The 27,161-nt window shown below is 41.0% G+C and overlaps 1 protein-coding gene across 1 annotated transcript; it reads left to right on the plus strand.

Moving 5' to 3' along the window:
- The first annotated feature begins 3,125 nt into the window (after positions 1–3,125).
- Positions 3,126–27,147, plus strand: myh9a (myosin, heavy chain 9a, non-muscle). Its single transcript, XM_034083429.2, has 43 exons — positions 3,126–3,324; positions 6,660–6,850; positions 7,108–7,248; positions 7,335–7,491; positions 7,894–7,921; positions 8,296–8,389; positions 8,809–8,829; positions 9,793–9,885; positions 10,228–10,291; positions 10,548–10,646; positions 10,924–11,067; positions 11,600–11,695; positions 11,836–11,912; positions 12,446–12,640; positions 12,884–13,057; positions 13,377–13,550; positions 14,189–14,303; positions 14,775–14,965; positions 15,187–15,308; positions 15,671–15,740; positions 15,829–15,989; positions 16,578–16,686; positions 16,978–17,109; positions 17,209–17,415; positions 17,790–17,927; positions 18,060–18,183; positions 18,487–18,658; positions 18,830–19,042; positions 19,178–19,322; positions 19,414–19,620; positions 19,726–19,830; positions 20,545–20,697; positions 20,804–21,052; positions 21,307–21,519; positions 21,752–21,964; positions 22,105–22,266; positions 22,369–22,497; positions 23,056–23,144; positions 23,267–23,390; positions 24,579–24,787; positions 25,046–25,154; positions 25,629–25,801; positions 26,210–27,147. Exons 2-43 carry the CDS (start codon positions 6,665–6,667, stop codon positions 26,319–26,321), a joined length of 5,889 nt encoding a protein of 1,962 aa, XP_033939320.1. The 5' UTR covers positions 3,126–3,324; positions 6,660–6,664; the 3' UTR covers positions 26,322–27,147.
- The last annotated feature ends 14 nt before the right edge of the window (positions 27,148–27,161 follow it).

Raw genomic sequence — 27,161 nt, forward strand, 5'->3', positions numbered from 1 at the left:
AACTGCCTTTTATGGGGGAACACTGACTATATAAGTATAATCAATTATACAACCGTGTTAACAGACTCTGTAGCCAACCTAGTAACAAATAAACATAGATTTCATATATTAACTGTAGACCTTTATATTTTGTCAAGTTTTATTCCATATACAACACTAAACATGCAGCTCGAGACGTGGACACTCTTCAGCTTGTAATTCACAGTTTCATCCACAACAGGCTGCCCTTCTCCTTCAGGTTGGTGTCACAGAAAAAGCATATATGAAAAACATCTAATCCCTCCATTACAGCCTTTTTTAAATCTGCTGTCACCAATAAATCAGGATTGATGGAGTGGATTTGGAAGGCCAGTTTAGGTGTGTGAGTGTCTCTGAATTTACCTCAACAATAATCTTGCTTCAATCCACCAAACCCACGCAGGCCGATGTGCTCCAACACGTTGAAATAACCCTCCATTCTGCACTTTCCCCCTGTCTGGCATCTACCACAACTATCTGCATGACATGACCTGATTCTGCTGTCACTCCTCTGTAAACTTACAAAACATGAGAAGCATATTCTAACTAACTTAAAACATATGTTCACACTGTTGATGTGTTTTATTGTGCAGAAAGTAATATGATCTCTTACACTGAGGACATAAGGCGTCTGAGAGTTTCCCTGTCCTGGAGCGAGCTGCAGGAAGCTATTTAAATGTGAGGTGGTGTAACAACAGAAATGAACCAACAAGAATAATGACATGACTCAATCTCAGCTCTGAATAGACACTTTGTTTCTTTTCACAAGAAAATGCAATCATACTGTTTGCTAACTGAGATATACACTAGCAGTATGGAAACTGACAAGTGAAATAAAGTCAGAAAACGTTCATGGTAATTATCCATGGTCTAGATGTGGTTTACCTTATTAACTTTGCAAATGCATGGAATATCAACGACTTTTCAGATAACTTGTAATACAAAATATATATATAATGTAGGAAATCAACAGAAATTGTTTTATGGGTTGTACTAGTTTTTGTTATGTTTACCCTGTTGTGTCTCCCTAAAAGTATTCCTCCTCTTCATACAAAGTTCAAAATATTATGGTATTATCTCAATAACCAAAATGTTGTATTTCAGTATAATGTAGCTACCTGTCTGGTATATTGTAAAGCTTTTATTTTAACACGTTTGTTTTGATATCTCCCTGGAACAAAGAGCTGCATCAGTGCTTTGAATGAAGGGACAATAATAAGGTGTATGTACAGGGCCGTCCCTGGCCAACTGGAGGCCCCACGCAAAGATATATATGATGAGGCCCTCTGACGACGACGACGACGGGGGGTGCTAGTGGGGCCTCGCAGCGGCGACACCACACTAATTGCGCCGCATACGCGCATAGGTGCCTGTAGGGAGGGACGGCCCTGTGTATGTATATTACTGAGGTATTTCATTGCCTAAATTCATACAACACAGTGTATGTACACACCTTGTAACACTCACTGTGTGAGTCCTTGCTCAGTTTCATTCATGCTGCGACATGCTACGGCAACATATCTATATCAGCTCACCTAGATGTGTGAAAGATTTCAAACAGCAGGAGGAGGACGGGGCTGTGGGTAATGACGGGGTTTGAAAAGAAACTTTACACCACGGAGGAAACACAACAATAGAGCACGCCTCCCTCCACCGCTCTGCTCTTTCTGGAGATCTGAGTCGTACTCTGGTTCCTCTCTATGACCATATATGGTAGGGAATTAAACCAAGACTCATTGGTTGGACAGAGACAACATACAGATAGACATTTTACACTTGTTTGGGTCATGTTGAGTTTTGTTGACAAGTAAATGTAATTTATATGAAACTTGTTTTTTACAGATGAAATAGCAGAAGTACAGCAGTGTAAGGCATTGTATTCCCATGCTTGCATTAACATTAACTTACTGACTATCCTCTAAAACATTTAAAAACAGTTATTAGGAATAATGCCTTAATTTCGTTTTGGCTTCATTGTTCCTTGTCTCTAGACAGTTTTGTGTAAAATGTCCCCCTCAGACACATATAGGCAGGGCCCCACCCCTGCTCCTGTTGCAGGTACAGACGAGGCCCTGCATTCCTAACAACACACACACACACACACACACACACACACACACACACACACACACACACACACACACACACACACACACACACACACACAGCTAATCAGTGACTCTTATCTCAACTAATAAACACTTTACTTACTCTTATTTTAATCCTCTAGAAAAGGTGGCTTTTCTTTTTCATAAGGCTTCCAGGAAAATCTGAAAGTATGTTCATTTAAAATGGTGCTGCAGCTTATTGCATTGTTTAAGTGAAGCAATTTGTTTAGTTAAAATGAATAACTGCAAGTTCCTGAAGCTCGAGTTGAATTTCAGACTGCTTGTTTTCAACAGCCAAACTTGACAGGACATGAGGAGCCGGGTATAGGCCTACAGAGGATGTTTGATGATGTTTGAAGTTTTGTTGTCATGAAACACAGGGGATTAATAAAGTACTTTGGTTCTGATTGATTCTGACTTTTGTGTCTTTTGATTGACTTACCAACTAGTTGGCCAGTTGTTTCAGATGAAATAATGAATTCATATATTTTTCCATGGGTTATTGTTGACAGCACACAGTCTGTCCTCAGTAATGTGTGCTGATTTAGTACAGGACACATCTGATGATAACATGTTTTCTAAATAACACTTCATTTGTCAAGTTAACATGCCAACAGCTTATCTATTGCAGTAATTCCCAACTCGCTTAATCAGAATCTGAAATTAGTTTATTGCCAGGTACGTTTACACATACATGTGTAAATAAATTGTAAGAGAAGGTAAACAAAATAAAGATTATAAAAGGAAGATGAAAAAATAAATAATAAAGACAAGTATTTACACCAAATTTAAATATACAAAAGTAACCAAAATAACTTTCTACAATGAGTATATGACAATATATAACTAACTGTCATGTCGTTTTAACTTTAAAGAAGCATATGAGCCAAGAAAACCACACACTCCTAGTAAAGGGTCTTCTTTATTACATTTACGCGGAGCTCTTGAACGCAACACGGGGAGGCGGGGTGTTTGGTTTTACCTGCGGAAGCTGCAGCAGGGCGGATTAAAGGTGCCCCCCCCACCGAGAGCCACGCCTGAGCAGCAGCTGGGCCGCAGGACAGACGCAGAGACAGAAAAGAGACTGAAGAGAGACAGAAGAGAGACAGAAGAGGCTCGCGGTTCAAAGGAGTCGCTGCTGCTGAACACGGACACACACACACCGAGCTCACCTACCGTGCCTGCAGCTGAAAACCAGGTGTGTTTCTTTATTGTTTGTATACAGAGCTGCTGCTGGGTGGAATTACTTTGTGAATAGACATTGTTGTGTTTAGTGTAGAAAAAGTTTCATAAAGCAGGGGGAGAAATGTGTTTGTTTTGCTGAAGATAACCAGGTGATCTCATCAGCAGACACAGAGGGGTCCTTTAAACAAACGCGTGTTAATTGATCAACGCATTATCTCTGAATATTGATCTTGTCTTTTACATTGTTCATTTGATGAGTCTTGTGACATAAACTTAGATATAGCAGCTGACAGTCACTTCTCTTGCACACAGGACAAACGCCCACATGCATAACCAGTAGTATCAACCAGTTATATTTGCACAAGGAGCATATGTATGTCAAGACTGCTTCCAACTCAAACGGGTTCATTGAAATGTAAATTCAAAGTAAAATAAATACTGTTATTTTCAGTTGTGTGGTCACGCAACTTGAGTCTTACATTTGAAGAGTGGGTTGCATGTTTCCTCTTTACCAGGAAATATGAATATGCGCAGTCACTCAAACAGCAGAACTATAGAAAACATGTGGTGAAAACATATTGTCTCCTCAACAATGCAGACTTAATTTCTGTCCCTTATCTAGTTTGGATCCTGCAGTGTACTTTTTTTTCTTGTTGTTTGTCATGTGGTTTGAAGGAGATTATCTATTCTCTTTTTTATAAAACAAGCTGCACACACCCTGCTGCTGCGTGTCTACCCTCAGGGTACAGAATTGACATGCAGTCACAAAAGAGGACTTGTGATGAGATGAGTTATTTTTAAAATAACATAAGACTGCTCCAGCTGCGTCATATTTCTACACTTCACTTGTGAAGAATAGTGTTAGTCTTCCTCTTTTGTTTCAGCCCGGAAATGAACCACGTCTGCCACATCTGCAGCAGCCTGCCTTATCCTCTTTTTACACACTAAGTCAAATACAGACCTCTTGTTTACGCTGATTCTTAAACACTATATTCACATGTTTGACATCTTCAGGTTGCACACAGAGCAGCTATCTACCCCCTAAACCGTAACATTTAAGAACTACCTCTCATTCATTCCCCTCATGACTAATAACTAACCTAACATAGTCAAACTGTTATCAGGCCCTCGGCTCGACAGCAGCCGGCTGCAGATGGTCGGGCCTGGGCTCTCTTTTGGGTCAGAGCCATGGAAGCCCGGATAAAGCAGGGATTGACTGACAGCCAAGGGCAGGGAGAGCAGGAAGAGACAGGAGATGCTGTTGAAAACGAGCATGATAAGAGCAAAGAACACAGATTAAACATGTTCATACAGACAATAAGAGTTGTAAGGCCAATAAGGTGACTCCAGTTTCCAGACATGGTTAAAGAGTCTTTACATTAAAGCCTTGTGGGAAAAGCCTTCCTGTCAGACAGTAAGACTTAAGTCCTAAGGTCAGGCATGAGTTCACTACTCTGTATTTGAAGGGCAGGAATCGACGCAGAAGAGTGGACATGCAGATTAAAGGCGTTCGTCTTGTCATTTTGAACCACGATGTGTCAAAATGTGCGGAGGCAGAGAGTGAGCAACTTCCTGAGGAAGTTAAGCCATGGATAGCGTTTACCAGCTACCACAAACATGTGAATGTCACAAGCTCTCGGTGTGGCCTTCGTGTGTTGTGGTGTCAGCCTCATGGTGCATTCAGGACCTTGTATGTTTACTGTTTATTTGTCTCTATAAGCTGAATGATAAAAACAGAAGCAATATATCTGTGTTCCTCTTCCTCCTCCCCCGCAGAGAGTCTGAGCTCATAATGAACTTAAGAGAGACACAGATGACACCTTGTGCACTGATCCCTTTATCCCTCACTCTACACACACACAAACACACACACAGAACTACACATTCAGCATTTTTTTCATCCTCTACCTATGAGGAGGAAGCTGCTCTCAAGTGCTGCAGCAGAAACATTCATATTTTAACCTTTTGTGAGTATCTGTATAGATAATTTCACATTTGATTCAGAGGAGGACAGTATTTTCTTGGTTTTAATTCAGTCATTTTATTTGTTTGACTTTATTGAATCACCTGATACTGAATTACAAATTCAGTATCAGGTGATTCAATCAAGTCGAACATGGAGGAGGGGTTGTTGGACGACATTGCTGTGCTCAAGGGCCAAACTAAGTAGGCACTTTGAGCTAATCTCAGGGTATAAAACAATGTCTTGTCTTCAAGTTGCTCTTGCTTTTAATGTCTACTGTTTTATATCCATGAATGAGCATAGTTATTTGTAGGAACCTCTTGAAATGAGATGATTCATCACTAGTGGATTATTATGTAAACAATACGTTTGTTTGACAAATGAGTGAAAGCAAAACGAAGGTGGTGGAATTCATCTTTTGAGGCTATTTGTCCTTTTTATGGTGAGTCTTCTCCAGGGTGTGGTCGGGGAGTAATGACATTTCTCTTTCTGCCCAGACTTGTTTCCCACATTCCTCCCTGCCTCTCGAGCTGCAAAGCATCCCTCCTCTGACCTTCTCCTACAACTCAGACTGTTGGAGGCTTTTAATGATCTGTGCCATTCCCACTGTCCTGAAGCCCCATATTAAATAACTGCTCATTTATCACCTGTGGCGGGTATTGCCTTTAAAAGAGGGTTGTGGAAAATGAGGAGTGGGAGAAGGAATCGGGAATTTGTGGAATTCTGTCTAATGAGTTGGTGAGGAAGGAATGTGGGTCAGATTGGGAATACATGGCGGACAGGTAGAAGTGTGGAGACCTGTGGTACTGTAGATCTCAGGTGATCTCAGGTGAAACGTGTTGAATTGTTTAGTCTGACTGTGTCGAGCCTCAGGTCATGAATAAACTGGTCTAGACACAGTAATTACGCATCAAGGGATTTTTCTTCTTTATCTTAAGTAACATAATATTTGAAGTGCTAATCTTACAGTTTCAGGCATCAGACCCCATTTGTTTTTTGCACTAGGTTCATTACTTGTAGGTAAAGTGGTTGCATTCCTTATAATGATAATGAAATTACAGTGAAACCTGAAACGACAGCAGCTGTGGTGAAAGTGTGCCCAAACCTGTCCTCCTGACAAAGGAGTATATTTCATCACCTTCAGTTCAAACATCTGTTTAAATATTTACGTGAAAAGCTATAGCTAAATGTCAAAACTAAAAATCCTTATATGAACTCAACACTTCTCATCACACATGTCTTGAGCAGTGGCTTTAATCGCATGATGAGCAGCAATAAGTAATACAAATGTATGAGAAGAGATGACAACAAGGCCTGACTATCATTTTCTTCTCGGTTAAGCTGTTAGCAATAAACTTATAATGTTCTCTTGCTCTGTCCTGAAGCCACAATGACGGACTCAGACAAGTTCCTGTATGGGGACCGCAACACGACGGGGAACCCCATGGCCCAGGCCGACTGGGCCACCAAGAAGCTGGTGTGGGTGCCCTCGGAGAAGCTGGGCTTCGAGGCCGGCTCCCTGAAGGAGGAGCAGGGAGAGGAGTGTGTGGTGGAGCTGACGGACTCTGGCAAGAAGGTGAAGGAAGGGTTTCTCTTGAGTCTGAATTCCTTTAAAGTAATACTGTCTTTGAAGGTGTAATCTGTAACATTTAAGCTTTACAATGTGTACAATTTCTAGAATTGATCGTGTATATACATTTTTTTTGTTAGTTTATTTTAGTTTTATTTACCTTATCCTGAATATATTTGAAAGTTGATGACTTTCAGATGCTTTTCCTCAAAGTCTTGTCCAGGACAGTCTTCTGACAGGTGTCCCGTCTCTGTTCATTTCAGGTGAAGGTCAGCAAGGACGACATTCAGAAGATGAACCCTCCCAAGTTCAGCAAGGTGGAGGACATGGCGGAGCTCACCTGCCTGAACGAAGCCTCCGTGCTGCACAACCTCAAGGAGAGATATTACTCTGGACTCATCTATGTGAGTTCTGGTGGATAAATGTGTATTATCTCATGTTACAGATGAGTTTTCCTCTCTCACACACTAACTGTCCTCTCTGTTCCCAGACATACTCCGGTCTCTTCTGTGTGGTGGTCAACCCGTACAAGAACCTGCCCATCTACTCTGAGGACATCGTGAACATGTACAAGGGCAAGAAGAGGCACGAGATGCCGCCCCACATCTACGCCATCACAGACACGGCCTACAGGAGCATGATGCAGGGTAACACAGCTATGTTTGTTAAGAAAGATATACATGGACCCTCTTGAAATTGATATTTTTTGGCCATCAGAAAATTGTGAATAATGCTCCTATAGTGTGTCTAAATGTAACTGTGTAAACAATTCACTGAGGCATTCAAGGACAAAAAAGTCCCCAGTAAAACCACAGTTTTCACAATTTTACCCCATTTTATGTTTGCCCTATTGGACTAATGCATGCTATTTTCCTGGTTTCCTGCACACAAAAAATACTGAATGCATCAAAATCAATGTTAATACTTATCGTTCACTGTGAACATCTTAATTATTTAAATATAACATATATAGGTTGTTCTCTAAAGCTGCCTGTGTTTTGCCTGTCAACGTTTTTCGTCTGATTTAAGATTTGTTCTCTTCCTCTCAGATCGTGAGGACCAGTCCATCCTCTGCACGTGAGTTACTCTTTCCTCTTTGTATCTTACTATTGAAGCAGCGTTAAAAAAAATTCCTTAGAGAGCACCGTGACAGATTTACACAGACCATGTCTAGTGTGTGTAGGATTCAGCTTAAATCTTAAATTGAGTGTAATTAAGCTACGCATTTCACAACAAAGCAATGCCAAATCTAGCTTTATGTCGATAAAGTCCACGGAATTATTATATCAACAGATAGTTTGCAAGGTTATCGAGGGAATTGCAGATTTTTCCATTCATTTATGGAAAAATCCTTTATGCTTGTGTTTTGTAATGCCTTAGGGTCATGATTTTCAGTATTTTAACCTCTCTAATTGATGCGTCTAAATCCTTGTATGTATGTTTTTCTGCAGTGGGGAATCAGGAGCAGGAAAAACTGAAAACACCAAGAAAGTCATCCAGTATCTCGCCCATGTTGCTTCATCTTTCAAGTCCAAGAAAGAGCAGGTCAGTAAAAACTACTGCCTCTGGTTTTCCTTCCTTTGTTTTTTTCATCAGCTCCTTTTCTCCTGATTCTCTCCTTATGGTTGACCAAAGATTTAGAAAGATCACGGATGGAAACCCCCTTTTTATTTCTCCTCTCCTCCTTCCTGCCTCCTTTCCCCCTGATCTCCATATTAGTCTACCTGCACAAGCTGCACATTCCTCCTTCAGGCCGCGACGTGCCAGACTCACCTCTGAGTTAAAGTCATGCAGAACGTGGATGTGTATTTGTACTTGATTTCTCTGTTTCACAGGTTTTTACAAGAAATGTCTGATAAATAACTTCTGTATGATTCTTCAGGTGACTCGAGATTTGCAGTTATGTTATTTTTGTGCTCAATGTTTTAAATGTTTGAAACTTCCCTTTTTCACCTTTTCTCCAGGGCAATGCAGTTTTGTCACATGTGAGTTCATCTCCGACTATTTATGTACATGCTACTTTACTAACCGGAAGCGTCTTTGCTGTCTTTGTCTGGGTTTTGAATCATATGCATTCAAATGTTACTGAAATATAACCTCTGTCTTTAAAAGTATTGTTTTAGATTTGTATTTAAAACATGCCAACTTCTTCTCTTACATAGAGTTAGAAAACTGGTCGATATCACTCACTTGCACATTGTTTGTACATTGAATGTGAAGCTAGTGTCTGCAGATTGTTAGCTTAGCTTAACATGAAGCGAGGAAAAAAACAAGACCATTAAAACACAACTTGACATTTAACACACTGTAACGTTATCTCGCAGAAGCAGGCCAGCAAATATCTCCTGTTTTAAGTCATATTGCAAAGCTATCTTGCTTCTAGCCTTACCCTTATAGTTAGCTTACATGAAAGAAAGGGACATCACTCATCATATTCTTGGCAAGAAGGCACATAAGTGGATTTCCACAACACCTTGATTGTACTTACCCAGCAGCTATTGAATATAATCAATTTGGTCAGTCTCGATTTTGTTATTGTTATGTACATTGTTTTGGGATGTCACTGTTGACTCTTGCATTTCCTTTGGGGGATCTTTGCTAACTGGCGTGTGTGCTTCCTGTGTTTTCTTGTTTGTGCCTGCATGGACAGGTTTGAGTGCTGGAATGTGTGTCGGAAAGTGCAGGATTCAGTATTTGTGTGTGTGCGGTTGATTGGGCAATGATAATATCCCTTCAGGTCACTCTTTTGTATATGCAGCCTGAAATAATTGTTTGATAAGATGAGTGATTGCACAGCTCTAATGTTTGTATTTTCCAATGACAAATCTGCACCGCTGCAAGAAAGAGCATGAAGTAAAGCTGTGCTTGCCTGACTGACTTGCAGCTTAAAGCCATGAAAAAGTGTTTTATTGTAGTCTAAAGTTTCTTATACCTGTCCTCTCCGTCAGGGGGAACTGGAGAAACAGCTGCTGCAAGCTAACCCAATCCTGGAGGCCTTCGGAAACGCAAAGACCGTCAAGAACGACAACTCCTCACGATTTGTAAGAGAGATACTTGAACAACCGGAATATTGCTTTCTTTCTATATGATAAACTAAAGGTGGAATAAACATCTTAGGTATCCTTGCATGTTAAACCACCCCCACTCTGCCATTAAACCAGGGACAAGATCACAGAGAAAAGCACAAATAACTCTTTAATGTGAAATAACCAAACGTTGTATATCTTCAGCAAATTAATTTGGGTTCAACGGTATAGTAAGAAGCAGATTTTTGACAAGTTCTTTTAGACCTTTTTTAAAAAAAATATTCTTTACATTCAAGCTTAAAACATCAACGTTTTAGCTCTTCATATCCAAATGATTTGACTTGTTTTCTCTTGCAGGGAAAATTCATCAGAATCAACTTTGACGTCAACGGATACATCGTTGGAGCCAACATCGAAACTTGCATCCTTTTATAAAAATGTTTATTAGCTTCTCAACTGTTGTGCAAACAGCTGGATTAACCTGCTTTTGAAAGTAGCTCCCCCCTAACCAATTTTGCCAAGTGTGACAGAAACCATCAGAATTTCCATCCAGCTAGTTTGAGAAATTAGTTTGAGGATATTTATAATTTAAGACTTGTTTCAGCATAAGAAAAGTCAGTGCAAGATGCTTCTTTTCTGCTGCTTTTTTGTTTCGTCCTTGACTGAAATGTTAACAGATCTTTTGGAGAAGTCCCGAGCTATCCGACAAGCCAAAGAAGAGAGGAGCTTCCACATCTTCTACTACATGCTGACCGGAGCAGGGGACAAGCTGCGCTGTAAGACATTTTATTACAATACTTTCACAGTGAATGAAAGTAGCAAAGTAAATGTGGTTTATTGAAAGATGCACGGGACATGCTCAATAGTTCAAGAGCCCAGACAGTCCTAAAGCATTAAGAGATACAAGGGAAGTACTCATTTAGATTAAATAGAATTGCTTTCAATTTTTTCAAGTGTGTGCAAATTACAACTGTGCTGAAAATGCACTGCCAGATCGCTCTCATCACGTAGGTAAAATGCGTAATTCTCCAATTGCTCATTTCCCCCATCTAGCTGAGTTGTGTCTGGAGGATTACAGCAAGTACCGTTTCCTGTCCAATGGAAACATGACGATACCGGGCCAGCAGGACACCGACCTGTTCAATGAGACCATGGACGCCTTCCAGATCATGGGCATCCCAGAAGACGAAAGAATTGGTACCAATCATCTTCTTTCTTTCTGACTTCTCTAGAGGGCTTATTTTGCTTGTCGATAAAAGGTTCCATTTTGGACTTCTGGTGGAATATGGAGCTGTATTTCTAAAATTGTCACAATTTCACTCAATACGGCCCAATATAAAAAAAGATTCTCAGGGGTGTTTACAATTACCGAATACGACACCTTCTGTCCTTAGACCCTCTTATTGTACAAGGAGACCCTCCCAAATAAATCCTGCTGTTAATGGGGTAAGAAAAACCATTGGTCCAAGAAATTCAGAAATATGTCAGAAAAGGCTGTAGAACGGCAAGCTATTAGACAATGCAAGGTTTTAAATACTCTGCAACAAACACACAAACACAATCCTCCTTTTTGAGAAGGTGGAACAAAGAAGAACATTTGATTAATCATGTCATTGTTGCAGTTTATAATTGTTTTGCATGGGGTGAGTTTATCAATTGTGTGGTGGAACCTATTCATGTGATGTCTTGATCGCTGCAGCACACGGTGACCTCTGTTTCTGTGTGTCAGGTCTGCTGAAGATCGTGTCGGCCGTGATGCAGTTGGGGAACATGAGCTTCAAGAAGGAGCGTCACTCTGATCAGGCCTCCATGCCAGACGACACTGGTACACACACCTACGCATTACCACAACCACCACCACCATCATCATCGTCATTTCCTGTGTGCATGCTCTGTGTCTCGCTTCACTTGCTCAAAACTTCATCTCATTCATCATCAATGTGACTCACCATGTTTCACCCCCAGCTGCCCAGAAAGTGTGTCACCTGCTGAGCATCAACGTGACTGACTTCACACGAGCCATCCTGTCCCCCAGAATCAAGGTCTGCAGAGCCATCAGTACCAACGCGTTCATTTGAAATGAATTCATATGAAACTTTTTTTTCTTATGCAAATCTAAAGACAGACTAGAATTTTACTTTTGTATCACTTCTGATTGACTTTGATGTTTGAATATTTTACAAATCTAATCTCAAATAAGTGAGCATAACTTTGTCGATACAATGTTGCAGGGATGACACATTTGTGTAGGCTAACCTCAAAGTTAGCTCTGCCCTGTGGGCCAAAAGGATATTTCCATTAGATTTTCTATATCTGCAGAACATTTGCTCTGCAGGAAACAAACATGTATTCTACTTTCACCTTTGGTTCAGCAAAATGAACACCACTTTAACTGAAAACCCATTAAAAATATATATAATTTACTTAAAGAAACGGGAACTAAAACAAATTTCCATTTTTAATGACTCACTACTCCATCACTGTTTTTGCAAGTGTTCCTATTTAATGAAGTACTTAGTTCTGCAGGATGATTATCTCTGTACCGCAGGATGACATTGGAGTATTTGTTTTGCAGGTTGGCAGGGACTATGTGCAGAAGGCGCAGACGCAGGAGCAGGCTGAGTTTGCCATCGAGGCTCTGGCCAAAGCCTCTTACGAGAGGATGTTCCGCTGGCTGGTGATGAGGATCAATAAGGCGCTGGACAAGACAAAGAGACAGGGAGCCTCCTTTATCGGCATCCTGGATATCGCTGGATTTGAGATCTTTGAGGTGAGGCATTCAAGGCTTGACAGATCAATAGTTGTGCAGCTCTAGTTGTGTGATCAGACCGGGCACAACTCTGATGCAATTGTGTCAGCGTTACAGCAGTCTGGTTAATGCTGCATTTACGCACACGCACACACACACAGGGCAAACCAGACAAAGAAGTCTGCAGCATAGTCACTTCCCGGAAAGAAGGCTGGTTTCATTTCCTGTGGTTGACTAATGGTTACTCTAATTATCTCCTTACAGTTGAACTCATTCGAGCAGATGTGCATCAACTTCACCAACGAGAAGCTGCAGCAGCTCTTCAACCACACCATGTTCATCCTGGAGCAGGAGGAGTACCAGAGGGAGGGCATCGAGTGGAGCTTCATCGACTTCGGCCTCGACCTGCAGCCCTGCATCGACCTCATTGAGAAACCTGTAAGACCAGTTATTATCATTCCTCCTCAAGACTCATTTATGACAAATTGCTCCTGTGGGCCCACAGTATTGAGAATGTAAGTCGCTTTGTATAAAAGCGTCTAAGAAGTAACATGTAATGTAACACAGGCAGCACTTGTCTTAACCTGAAGTATTACTCACAAGCGTTCTTCTGCAGAAGTCACTGGCTGTAGTAAATGTTTAAAACAGTTGCACAACACGAGCTGAGGCATGTTGACCGTACAAAAATGAATAAACAAGCTTGTTCCTTTTGAACTGCAGGCTGACTTTCGTTTGTTTTTTCCTCCGTGCATCACAGGCCGGTCCTCCAGGCATCCTTGCTCTGCTGGATGAAGAGTGCTGGTTCCCCAAAGCCACGGACAAGAGCTTCGTGGAGAAGGTCATTCAGGAGCAGGGGACGCACCCCAAGTTCCAGAGAGCCAAGAAACTCAAGGAGGACGCAGATTTCTCCATCATGCACTATGCTGGAAAGGTCAATGATGAACCTTGTTTGTCTTAAAATAGTTGCGCTAATGAAGAATGGCGTTTTCACAAGTGGTATATTATTATAGCATATTTTGATAAATGCATGAACAAGATAGTAGGATTTTGATATTCTAGTCAATGGAAGGGGAAATATTTGTTTTTCTTTATTTTATCTTTGGTTACTATAAGTTGTATTGATCTATAAGATGGAACCATATTTTACGAACAAATTGCAATTTAAGATTGATCAAATAAAGGATTATGATCTAACTAGTAATTACATCACCATGTAAATGTACTGGAGTAAAAACTACATTATTTCTTAGATTTAGTGAACTAGAAGTATAGAGGAGCATACAATGGAAATACTCAGGTAAACGACAAGCTGCTGAAAATGTAGTAGATAGTGAGTAGTTGCTTTCCACCACTAGAGGGCTGCGTATTTACAACATAGTCCTCTGGGTCATATATAAGTAGAGAAGTTTGTCTTGAACTTCTTCACCAATTACATATGTAATGGATTGAATTTGCAAATAAAATATTTGCACAATGCTTCAGAATAAAAAGGAGGTTCATTAAGTCAGGTAATAATGTTTTTTAGTAACCTCAACTTCTTGAAATAAATGCGTCTCTCCTCTGGTGCAGGTTGACTACAAAGCAGACTCATGGCTGATGAAGAACATGGATCCTCTGAACGAGTGCGTCGCCGCTTTGTTCAACCAGTCTACAGACAAATTAACCTCAGACCTGTGGAAAGACAGTAAGTGTTGTTAATGAACTCATCCGAAATCTCATATTGCTTAGTGTAGTAAGATACTGTTGGGACTGAAGTTACTGGAAATGCAAGATAAAAGTGTGTTTTTATGACAATTAAGGTCCATGACATGATGAAGTAAAAGTAGTCATACCATAGAATTACAGTTTACACTTATTCATGTATGTGATAAAAAAAAACAAAAAAAACTGATTTAAGGCATATGTTAAGGGATGTTTCTTGGTTTTGTTTTACTTATTTGGCCGGTAAAGAAATACGTTTTGAATTTTGAGCAAAGTTCATGTATAGACAAACCTGGTGAATAGATAAAAAGAGAGAAAGAAAGAAATTACACTATTGCAAGAAAACTTCATATATTCAAAATGTAACGTGTAAAAGTAAAGTAGCATAACATTGAAATACTCCGTACTGTGTACATGAGTAAACATTCTTGCTCAATTTCCCTGTGTCTTGCAGTGGACCATATTGTGGGCCTGGATAAGGTGGCAGGGATGTCCGACTCCATGCACGGTGCATTCAAGACCCGTAAGGGCATGTTCCGCACAGTGGGCCAGCTCTACAAGGAGCAGCTCGGTAACCTCATGGCCACGCTCAGGAACACAAACCCAAACTTCGTCCGCTGCATCATCCCCAACCACGAGAAGAAGGTACAGCACAAAGAACAATACTCGAGTACAAGTGAAGACGCATCAACACATTGAATTACTAATGTGCGCTGCCATTTGGACGCCTTCAAAGACATAACTTTTAACAAAGACAAAAGTCTGAACGATGAATGCTTGAGAACAAAAGTGTTCTGCTTCACTTGTCCTCTGTATTATAAACTGAACAGGTTTGTAATGATTTAATTTGATTGTTTCTCCTCCAGGCTGGTAAACTGGAGCCTCACCTGGTTCTGGACCAGCTCCGGTGTAATGGAGTCCTGGAGGGGATTCGTATCTGCAGACAGGGCTTCCCCAACCGCATCGTCTTCCAGGAGTTCAGACAAAGGTGACAACAAAAACCGAACGCTTTTCAACTTCTTTTTTTTCTGGTATTTAAGAAAGATAATTAAATTCTTCAACATAATTCCCCCCCTTTTTACTTTCATGTTATCCTGACACACATTTACTTTATGAGTTATCCATTCTGGTCTAAACTTAAAGTTCTCAATTAGGACAGACATGAAAAGGAAATAAAAACATTAACATAAAAAAACAGAGATCATTCACAGACTTGCATCCACAACAGGCAATGTTACTTTATCTGCAAAAGTTAGTTGTAAAATAAAAAAAATTGCTCTCCCTAATTCAAAATGTAGAAGAATTCTAATATTGTTTGAGTAATTTTTATTCTGCTGCTCTGTCTCTCAGGTATGAAATCCTCACTCCCAACGCCATCCCAAAGGGCTTTATGGACGGCAAGCAAGCCTGTGTGCTCATGGTAAGAACAAGGCATTTTTGGAAGTAAGCCGTTCACATAGAAGAAGAACAAGTTTTAGGACTTGCGTAACTTCATGTTTTCTCTCCAGATCAAATCCCTGGAGCTGGACCCCAACCTGTTCAGGGTCGGGCAGAGTAAAGTGTTCTTCAGAGCCGGGGTCCTGGCCCACCTGGAGGAGGAGCGAGACATTAAGATCACCGACGTCATCATCAGCTTCCAGGCCTGGTGCAGAGGATACGTGGCCCGCAAGTACGAAACAAATCTAATATTTAAAAAATGTTATCAAGCTACATATTTGTGTACTTTTACTCCAGTTTTTGGATTGTTTAGCTTAACAGGATGAGAGTACCAAGCATATTTACTCAAGTGCTGTAATTGTACTTGAGTATTTACACTTTGTGCTACATTATACTTCTACTTTACTACATGTTTGAGGCATATATTGTGCTTTTGACTCCAGAATGTTTATTTAAAAGCTTTAAACGTTGTAGATGAGTAATACAAATGTATAAAATAACTAATAAGTGATTATGTATTGGTATAGATGAATTACCCAGCAGTATCTTAATAAAGCTTTGAATGTATCAATGATTTTAAACTAGTCGTATATTATACTATTTCCTTCTCCGATGAAAGAAGTACTGTTAGACCAATTTGATTGTGATACTTTTGTACTATTTACTCTAATACAACTTTGAATGCAGGACCTCTGGTTGTAACAGAGTATTTTTACACTTATTTTGTAAATATCTGACTATTTCTTTCACCGCTAAATAGACCACTAAACAAGACACAATAGCAAATATGTTATTTATTTGGTTTTGTTTTGTACTTCAGATCCTTCGGCAGAAGACAGCAGCAGCTGTCTGCCATGAAAGTGATCCAGAGGAACTGCGCTGCTTACCTCAAACTGAGGAACTGGCAGTGGTGGAGGCTTTTCACCAAGGTAAGAGATTCATGACGTAGCTTTCATCAATGTGTCACTAAAGGTTTGAAAAGCCAACAATAGGGGCGACTGGACACATTACTACTTATATTTTACAAAAAAACGTTTTTTTGCAGTTACTTAAAAGAAAATAATAAGAACACTGTTGGCGTAAATGTTCAAGTTGAGCTGCAAATCCACATTTTTGCAACTCTTTGATTTTAGAGTTTTTCCATGAGTGCTATTTCATCCACTCCAGGATGGCCAAACATCGTAATCTGTTTTAATAACGTCGGGTAAATCTTCTTCCAGGTGAAGCCTCTGCTGCAGGTTTGCCGGCAGGAGGAGGAGATGCTGGCTAAAGAAGACGAGCTGGTCAAGACGAAGGAGATGCAGCTGCAAGCTCAGGAGCAGCTCAAAGAATTTGAGACCAAGCAGGATCAAGTAGGAGTCTCAATAATAACACCAGAGTAAATCAGTGGTCAATCTTAAATCTATGAAAGATGATAATTTCTCCCTTTGACTTTGTCTCCCCCCTCGTAGCTGAACCAGGAGAAGTTGGCTCTGCAGGAGCAGCTGCAGGCGGAGACAGAGCTGTGTGCCGAGGCCGAGGAGATGAGATCCCGTCTGTCCGCCAGGAAGCAGGAGCTGGAGGAGATGCTGACTGAGATGGAGTCTCGCCTGGAGGAGGAGGAAGAGAGGGTCACCCAGATGGCTACCGAGAGGAAGAAGATGCAGCAGAACATCACGGTCAGTTCAAGTGGCATCCTTAATAAAGTCTTAATGTAATTAAGAAAACAAATCATGAAATAACATGCAAAAACAGAAGGGAAAAAAAAGATGAGAAAAGTTTAAGATTGTATTTGTTGGTTCTCTTTTTTTACTACAGGCCCCAGAATCGTCAGGGCATTAAATCAAACCATTGTCACTTTAATTTAAAAGGCAGGCACATATCTAAATATCACAAAACATGAATCCGTAGCTAAATCACCATTGTGACTTTATTAAAACGAAACTCTTCATGATTATTACTTATATCATACGGGTTACAGAATGTTAGATGTGATCAAATAACTGTATTGTTTTAGGATGAACATTGCTAATTGTTTGTGTTGTTCTTTCAGGACCTGGAGCAGCAGCTGGATGAGGAGGAAGCAGCGAGACAGAAGCTCCAGATGGAGAAGGTCACCACAGACTCTAAGCTGAAGAAGCTGGACGAGGAGATCATGATGCTGGACGACCAGAACAACAAGCTCAACAAGGTCTCCTATAAAGAGTCAACTTCACACAGTTTGATTCATATACAGTCCAGCCGTGCAGTGACGCTGTTTGTAGGACAAATGCAACGTAAATAGAACGAAACCATGACATGCTCTTGTTTTTTTAAACCTCAGGAGAAGAAACAGATGGAGGAAAGAATCTCCGAGTTCACCACCAACTTGACTGAAGAGGAGGAGAAGTCCAAGAGCCTTCAGAAACTCAAGAATAAACATGAAGCCATGATCACAGATTTGGAGGGCAAGTATTTGTCTTTTCATGTGTGTTTCATAATGACTTTAACTAAGCTAAAAAGTGAAGATGCAGCCTAGCGAACCTACATGCAGCTAATGTATATCCTTAATCAAGAAGTGGCTTTGTTGCTCACTTATCTGTTTCGGTGCTGTGAAAGATCGAGCCTGATAACAGAGGTTTCACTCAAAAAACTAAAAAATATACAAACAAATTACCTTCTGTCCTTTTTTATCTCTACACTTGTACCTGTTGAATGTTTTTGTTGTCCTTATTAGATAATCATTTTTGTTTTGTTTTTCTCACACACAGATCGTCTAAGAAAGGAGGAGAAATCCCGTCAGGAGTTGGATAAGAACCGCCGTAAACTTGAGGGAGACTCCACCGATCTCAACGACCAGATCGCAGACCTGCAGGCTCAGCTCGCTGAACTCCGAGCTCAGTTTGCCAAGAAGGAGGAGGAACTCCTTGCTGCTCTTTCCAGGTTTTTATAATAATAACTATTAAGCAACAAAAAAAGACTGTGATGACTTGCCTTTTGCCATAGTCTGCTTCAAATCATCAGTTTTAGATACACTCACCGGGAATTATCTTGAAAGTGAAAACAAACACACATGTATGTTGATCTAATTTCTCCTCTTTATCTCACCTTCAGGATCGAGGAGGAGGCTGCAGCCAAGAACTCGGCCCAGAAGAAGATCCGGGAGCTGGAGGCTCAGATTTCGGAGCTTCAGGAGGATCTGGAGCTGGAGAGGCAGGCGCGTTCCAAGGCGGAGAAACACCGCAGGGACCTGGGAGAGGAGCTGGAGGCGCTGAAGACCGAGCTGGAGGACACGTTGGACTCCACCGCAGCACAGCAGGAGCTCAGGTGAGAGTCAGCCATAAGTGTTTTGTCAGAAATTGTTGACAGATTGAAGCATTCATGTGGGAGGTTTTTTAGGCCAAAATGATGTGCAAATATGTCCTAGGTCTTGTTTGTTTATTCCTCATTTGGTGTATGCAGGTCCAAGCGTGAGACAGAGGTCTCCCATCTGAAGAAGAATCTGGAGGAAGAGGCCAAGATCCACGAGCAGCAGATGGCTGACATGAGACAGAAACACAACCAGGCATTTGACGAGATCAATGAACAGCTGGAGCAGGCCAAGAGGGTAAGGAAGAGGGTGGTCGGAAGAGAATGATCCTCAATGACAAACATCTGAAAAACGCCACTAACATGCGTCTTGTTTTCCGCTCCTGCAGAACAAGGTGTCTGTGGAGAAAGCCAAGCAGGCCCTGGAGAGCGAGTGGAACGAGTTGCAGATCGAGATGCAGACTCTGACTACAGGGAAGGGAGACTCTGAACACCGTCGCAAGAAAGCTGAAACCCAGGTTCAAGAACTGCAGCTCAAATTCGGAGAAAGTGAGCGACATAGGCAGGAGGCGTCAGACAACATGGTCAAGCTGCAGGTACAGTGAGGACTTCTGGATAAGGACGACAGTTTGGGAAACAATTTGATGATGTGAGGATTTTTATATTGAATAAGAATATATGTTCTTTTCTTTTTTGTTTAGTCGGAGCTAGACAATGTGAACAACCTCCTGAGTGTTGCAGAGGGCAAGAACATCAAATCCAGCAAAGACTTTTCTTCTACCGAGTCTCAGCTGCAGGATACACAGGTACACACATGAATGCCTACATGTGTATTTGATGTCTTACTAAAGTCTACTGGTGTCTCTCTTCCAAGTTCAAATGAAACTGAAACAAGGACTTGTTTTCGATAAGTGATGGAATAAATATTTTTTTAAGCAAAAATGTAAAGAAATTCACAATCTTGTCTCACGTTAGGATTTGCTGCTTTTTTATTATTTAAAATGTTATAAATTGAATCTCCTTGGGTTTATTGACCAAACAATTATTGGAAAATACCATCTGCATGGTTATCTAATAACAACAAGTATCACTTGTTGCATCCCTGATGTCTTACACTATAGATAACTTACAGGATACAGTTTTTTAAATTTTGTTTCAAAGAATTATAACATTATCACATGTTTTTAAATGCAGTGTGACACACACCTTGCACTGATATCAGTATCCCCAGTGTCCATATATTTTATATTTATTTAGAAATTGTAGAAAAAAATGATCACTTTTGAATGTTTTATTCACTGTGACTTAAAGTCATCCAGTTCCTGCACCTTCACAGTGACCGAGGGACTGTTTTTCATGCTGCAGGTTTTCAGCGTGACTGTTGATTGTGCAAATTAATCAAGATGTTAAATAATGCAGGAGAAAAGGAAACATTACACAAGTTTAAGACTAAGCAAAAAGTTCAACGTTTTTATAGAATTTGTTGTCCTGATGTTTTTTTGTCCTTCTCTTTCCTGCAGGAGTTGCTCCAGGAGGAGACCCGTCAGAAGCTCTCCCTCTCCACCCGCCTGAGGCAGATGGAGGACGAGCAGAACAACCTGAGGGAGATGCTGGAGGAGGAGGAAGAGAGCAAGAAGAACGTGGAGAAGCAGGTCACCTCTCTGCAGACCCAGGTCGGTGCTCTGTCCTCTGTCCTTATCATTAATCAGGGTTTTTTTTAGTATAACTTGAACTCATTTCATTCTTGTCCTTCTAATTCCCCCCTTCCTGTTTCCTCAGATGGCAGACCTGAAGAAGAAGCTGGACCAGGAGGTCTCCACCCTGGAGGGGGCAGAGGAGGGTCGCAAGCGAGTCCAGAGGGAGTTGGACAGCTTGACGCAGCAGCTGGAGGAGAAGAGCGCGGCCTACGACAAACTGGACAAGACAAAGACGCGTCTGCAGCAGGAGCTTGACGACATGATCGTAGACCAGGACCACCTGAGGCAGATCGTCTCCACCCTCGAGAAGAAGCAGAGGAAGTTTGACCAGGTATCATGTCAACAGTGTATTTTGTTGTATTTAATTGATTCACTAAAAACTGCTTATTTTATGGACTATTTAAGGAGAACCACATTTTAAACTGTACTTTGCTTTTTTATGCGACCAAACCATAACAAAGAAAAGAAACAAAGACTCTCAAATACAGAAATGTGGCTGCTGTGAATGAACACATATTGATTAAAAAAATGTTTTCAGTGTGAAACTGACCCCAAACTGCCTCTCCTGCTTTCTCCTTTCCCTAGATGCTGGCCGAAGAGAAAACCATTTCCACTCAGTATGCAGAGGAGCGGGACAAGGCTGAGGCCGAGGCCAGGGAGAAGGAAACACGAGCGCTGACTCTGGCCCTGGAGTTGGAGACCATGTCAAGCCTTAAAGACGACATAGAACGCACCAGTAAGCTGCTCAAAGCCGAGATGGAAGACTTGATATCCTCAAAGGACGACGTCGGCAAGAGTGTAAGACAAAACATGGGAATCTCTTGGTGCATAGAGAGTTGGACTGGGTTAGATCCAGCATTGGTTTTGCTATAAATATCAACAACAGAAAAAGTTACTTTACATTTTATTCAAGCATTTAAGATGGCATCATTGATCCTAGGAGATAACATACGGGTAAATTGTTGCTTACAAATGTTACCCCTCCTCAGTAACTTGCCGATGTATGAAAATGCAACCTCTTTGTCCGCAGGTGCACGAGCTGGAGAGGTCAAAGCGTGCCACGGAGCAGCAGCTGGAGGAGATGAAAACTCAGCTGGAGGAGCTGGAGGACGAGCTGCAGGCCACAGAGGACGCCAAACTGCGTCTGGAGGTCAACATGCAGGCCATGAAGGCCCAGTTTGACCGAGACCTGACGGCCAGAGACGAGCAGGGAGAGGAGAGGAGGAAACAGCTGGTCAAACAGGTACAGAACACAAACCCTAAACTGACTTTTCTACACAAAAGCTTTGTTTTGTTGTATTCTACAATTGTGCAAACAGTTAATTTCTAGATAATGCTGAATTATAGTTTGACTGAGCAACCTTTTATTTTCCTCTCCCTCAGGTGCGTGAGATGGAAGTCGAGCTGGAGGATGAACGTAAGCAGCGCTCTCTGGCCCTCTCGTCCAAGAAGAAGCTGGAGCTGGACCTGGGAGAGCTCGAAATCCAGATCGATGCTGCCAACAAAGGGCGCGATGAGGCCCTCAAACAGCTGAAAAAGCTCCAGGTAAAAAAGCACTTCATGCTGCACTGGCCAACTGTGTTTTCTGCAAACCCACAACATGAGATGATCAATTATTAAATAGAGAGAACTTTATCTGATCTCCAGGCCCTGATGAAAGATCAGATGAGAGAGCTAGAAGAGCTGCGTCTGTCCAGAGACGAGGCTGTCAACGAATCCAAGGAGACCGAGAGGAAGCTCAAGGCCATGGAGGCCGAAGGCCTGCACTTCCAGGAGGTATGACAGTCATAGTGCAAACAAAACGTAACATTTTGACACCTGTCCTGATGAGTTAAAATAACCTGGTGTAGAATTTATTTTGACCAGATAACAAAGATGAGGTATACGACATCAAATAATATAGTATGATAAAACAAATCTAATAAACTGTATGTTTCAAATGGGCAGTAGTTGTTTATTTGATGTCAATCAAGGGGCGTCTTTAACTATCGGTATATACTGTATGTGAGAACTGCACTGTCATCAAAAGAAGCTCCTGTTTGCTCCTGATGAACACAAATGATCTTGGAATAAATGGAATTGCTGCAAAAAGGGAAGCTTAATGAGGAATCTTTGTGGCACATAATACTTACATCATGATAATGGTATGTAAAAGCACATTGGAAGGCTGGCTCTGTTCAGTTGATGGCACTCAGTAGACTTCATTTGTTTTAGCAGGGGTTTTTTAAGATATAATTTCATTTTGTTGTAATTTCTCTTGGTTATGGCCCCAACAGCCTCTGCAGTATCAGCCTTTGAAGTACTTCATATGTTTGTGTCTTCTGCATGCTCCAGGATCTTGCCACTGCTGAGAGACTCAAGAGACAGATTCAGAACGAGAGGGACGAGCTCCAGGAAGAGATGAGCAGCAGCAACACAAAGAAGTATGAACCAAAACACGTTGTTGTAGTATATAAAAGTATATGCATCCACATTTCACAGCATCAAAAGAAATCCACAAGTTTGTCTCTAACTGTTGCTCCTCTTCCTCCCTCGTTGTTTGCAGTTCTCTTCTGGCAGACGAGAAGAGGAGGCTGGAGGCTCGTATCACGCAGCTGGAGGAGGAACTGGAGGAGGAGCAGCTCAACACCGAGATGGTCAACGATCGTTGGAAGAGATCCGCACTGCAGGTACGGACACGCTGCATCTCACATATGTTGATCATTGCAAACTTAACTTTTTGCTACTTAGTGTTCAGCAGAAGAGACAGGATGTGTTTCACGTTATCAGGCCGGTTATTGTTTTATTAATGAAATGTCAAGAAATCTTTATTTGGGGACAGAATTTGTTGAAAGATGATTAAGTCATGTTGAGTGGACTCTATGGGTAACAGCAAAGAAACTGCCTGAGTAAGGCAAGGCAATTTGATTTATATAGCCCCTTTCAGCACGCGACAATTCAAAGTGCTTTACAAAATAAAAACAAAAGACATTTAAGAATAAATACAGCAAAAACATATTATTAAATGGCATTTAAAAACAGGCATAAAAAAAGCAAAGATAATGAAATAAATAAATCAACACAGCTGGTACAGAATACATTAATAAAAGGCATACTGCCGTGCGAGTATGAACAGCTCAATTAAAAGCAGCGGCAAATAGATATGTTTTTAGTCTGGATTTGAAAATAGGAAGTGTTTCAGCGGACGTGCACGATTCGGGCCGTTTGTTCCAGATTGTCGGGGCATAATAGCTAAACGCTGTTTTTCCATGTTTAGTTCTTATTCTTGGAACAGAGAGTAACTAAATGAAGAAACATTAAAGGTCACCTATTGTGCAAAATCCACTTTTTCCTTTCCTCTGCGTAAAGAGATTCTGAAAGTTTCATGAAAAAAGACTCTCTCTCTTTTTGTCCTGATCCATTAATATAAAAACCTGTCTGAAAATGAGCTGATCAGATTGTGGCCACTTTATGATGTCATAATGATTTTTTTGGCTTGTGTAACCATTAGCCAATCACCAACCAAGGTAACACCCGCCCACCGTATCACCTGAATCTCCTCCTAGAGCACCAGTGTGTTCTTTTTAACCAAATATCTCGCAGAGGGGCGTGGGGAGTGGCTCCTTATTTTCATCTAAAGTAACAGACAGAGAATCAGCACTTTTGAAACAGAGCTTTTGAAACAGAGGGGATTATGGGTAATGCTACAATGCTCGATCTGTTTGGTATTTCGAGCCAAACACTTCAGAGACATTTTCTGTATATATCTGAGACCTATTATATATTGATGAAAAACAGTATAATAGGGGACCTTTTTAAAAAGACATTTAGGGATGACTGATGTTTGACAAAGCCTCCCACTGTGTTTCTGCCCTCAGACCGAGCAGCTGACCACAGAGCTGGGTGCAGAGCGCAGCGGCTCCCAGCGGCTGGAGGGGGCTCGCTCCCAGCTCGACCGCCAGAACAAGGAGCTGAAACTGAAGCTGCAGGAGCTCGAAGGAACCATCAAGTCCAAGTATAAGTCCTCCATCACCACCCTGGAGGCCAAGATGGGTCAGCTGGAAGAACAGCTGGACATCGAGTCAAAGTGAGTGTAGACAGTTTGAAATGCCATTAGAAAATGAAAAACCAGAATTTGTATTTCTTTGTGTCATGACCGCTCTATTTCTGATTTACCCTCCTTGATGATAGCTGTACATTTTTGACAATACATTTCCTCCGGAGATGCTCAAATGTTCAGTGTCTGTGTATTCCTGATTCAGTACAGACAGATATATAGTGAGTTCATAAATAAAGCTCCTAACCGTGTACTGATCCCTCATTGCATTTGCTTTTATTCTTTCAGGGAGCGTCAGCAGGCCTCCAGGCTGGTCAGGCGGACGGAGAAGAAGCTGAAAGAGACGATGCTGCAGGTTGAAGACGAGAGGCGCAACACGGAGACATTCAAAGAGCAGGTAAACTTCATCACTACTCTGCTTATTACTTTTGATGTCCAGCCTATTAATGGTAGGAGAGAGATGTCTTTTGATATAAGAGAACACACAAATCATACTTATGTTTTACTTAAAGCATTGACCACTAAGAGTAACTTAAAGTATTTTTATAATGCATGTGATTTATAAAATGATATAATAATTATAAAACTAATGTTATGTGTTAAGTATGAGAATTATAATTCACCATGACCCTTGCAAAAGAAATTTGATCAGTTATCAGCTTTTATTAAAAAACTACAATACTTAACCTCTTATGGGTCCTTGAGAATGCTTTATAATGTGTTATTGTTTTTACAAGTGCTTTTAACCCCGACTATACAGCGCTGTAAGTGCTAAAAAGTCTTGTGTAGTTTGAACCGGAATTGCTGATCTGCTTTTGGCACTTGTTCCACTGTTGCTGCTCCCCAGACTAAGTGAACCCTCTCTCTTCAGGCGGACAAGACGAACACCCGGATGCGTCAGCTGAAGCGCCAGCTGGAGGAAGCAGAGGAGGAGGTGACGCGGGCCAACGCTTACCGTAGGAAGCTGCAGAGGGAGCTGGATGATGCCACGGAGTCAGTAGACTGTGTGAACCGTGAAGTCAGCAGCCTGAAGAGCAAGCTCAGGTAGTTACCTCAATGTGTCCAACCCCACTAACTTAACACCAGTTAAAAAGTCAAGGAACCCAAGTGATGTAGGCAGGTTTCTCTGCTTGGTTATTAAGACTGCAAATGGAAAGTCTGCATTGCGTACTCTGCATGATTCAAATAATATTTTGGGCAGGAAAATCTGTTGAAGAATACGCTTTTATTAAGTTTCTGAAAAGTTTATTCTACAGTTTTTCTTTAGTACTACTGCATATTTATAACAAAAATTGCCTTTTTATCGATTTATCTAATTTTGGGATTTACTTACACACTCATTTTCATTATTTAATATATTAATGAATACTGTATGCCTCATCCATTTCACCTGTGTACTATGTTTGTGCTGCACCTGCAAGTTTTTCAACCATTATTTCTTTGTTTTTAAAGACGTGGGGAAGTTCCTTTCAACATGCGGCGTACCATGATTCGCACAGGGCTGGACAGCGATGATGATGATGTGGACCTGAAGGCTGATGTAGTTGAGCCTGCTGCTGAGTAAACGGAAGAAAGCAGAGAGGGAGTTAATATAATGACCCAGTCAACATGCAGATATAGTGAACAATTGCCATAAAGTAAGACTTTTTCTGAGAGGACTTAGCCTTGAATTCCCCTTGACATTCATCTTGTAGCCTTAATGTTGTTTTCCATAACTCATTTATATTTGGCCAAATAATCATATTCATCTCAGTGAATTATTTGTGTTTTTAAAAGGCTTTACACATACCTTCCTGGTCTATTTTTCTACTTAATGGGTATACTCTAATAAAATATTGCGCTTGTAACAAGCTATTGCAGTTTTATTTGTGCTAGAGGTTTATGTGCTGTCACTGAACAATTTTTTGGGGAAAACACTGGACATTGTATGCTTGTTTTGCACACAACATGGGTCTTTTGGGAGTTTGGATGCAGTTACTCAACCACTTTTGTACAATGCCAACACGGACTAAACGGACATAAAAAAGGAAATTGTTCAGTTCTTCAGAGGTGGTGTATTCAAAATGCAGAAATGTTGGTGACAATGTTGTCACAAATTGTGTACCATCATTTAAGTTAACTTGGTTGATGTTTTATATCTCATTCATTGTTGGTGGTGGTGGGTCATCATGTAGTAGCACTCACTGTACTATGTTTTTCTTTCCGCTATGCTTTGCACAGTAGAGGGGGTTTCTATAAGCACATCAGCCTCTGAATAATGCATATTTTAGATTGGGTACGATACCCTTACATTGTATAACAAATGGATAACATTTCATATTGATGCCGATATTTTAAGGCTGATCTCTTTATCTAACGCCTTAAATGCAATAAATTGATAAATCATCAAATGTGTTTGACTTGT

This window comes from Pseudochaenichthys georgianus, chromosome 1, assembly GCF_902827115.2.
Source record: "Pseudochaenichthys georgianus chromosome 1, fPseGeo1.2, whole genome shotgun sequence".
In the NCBI taxonomy this organism is placed as follows: Eukaryota; Metazoa; Chordata; class Actinopteri; order Perciformes; family Channichthyidae; genus Pseudochaenichthys; species Pseudochaenichthys georgianus.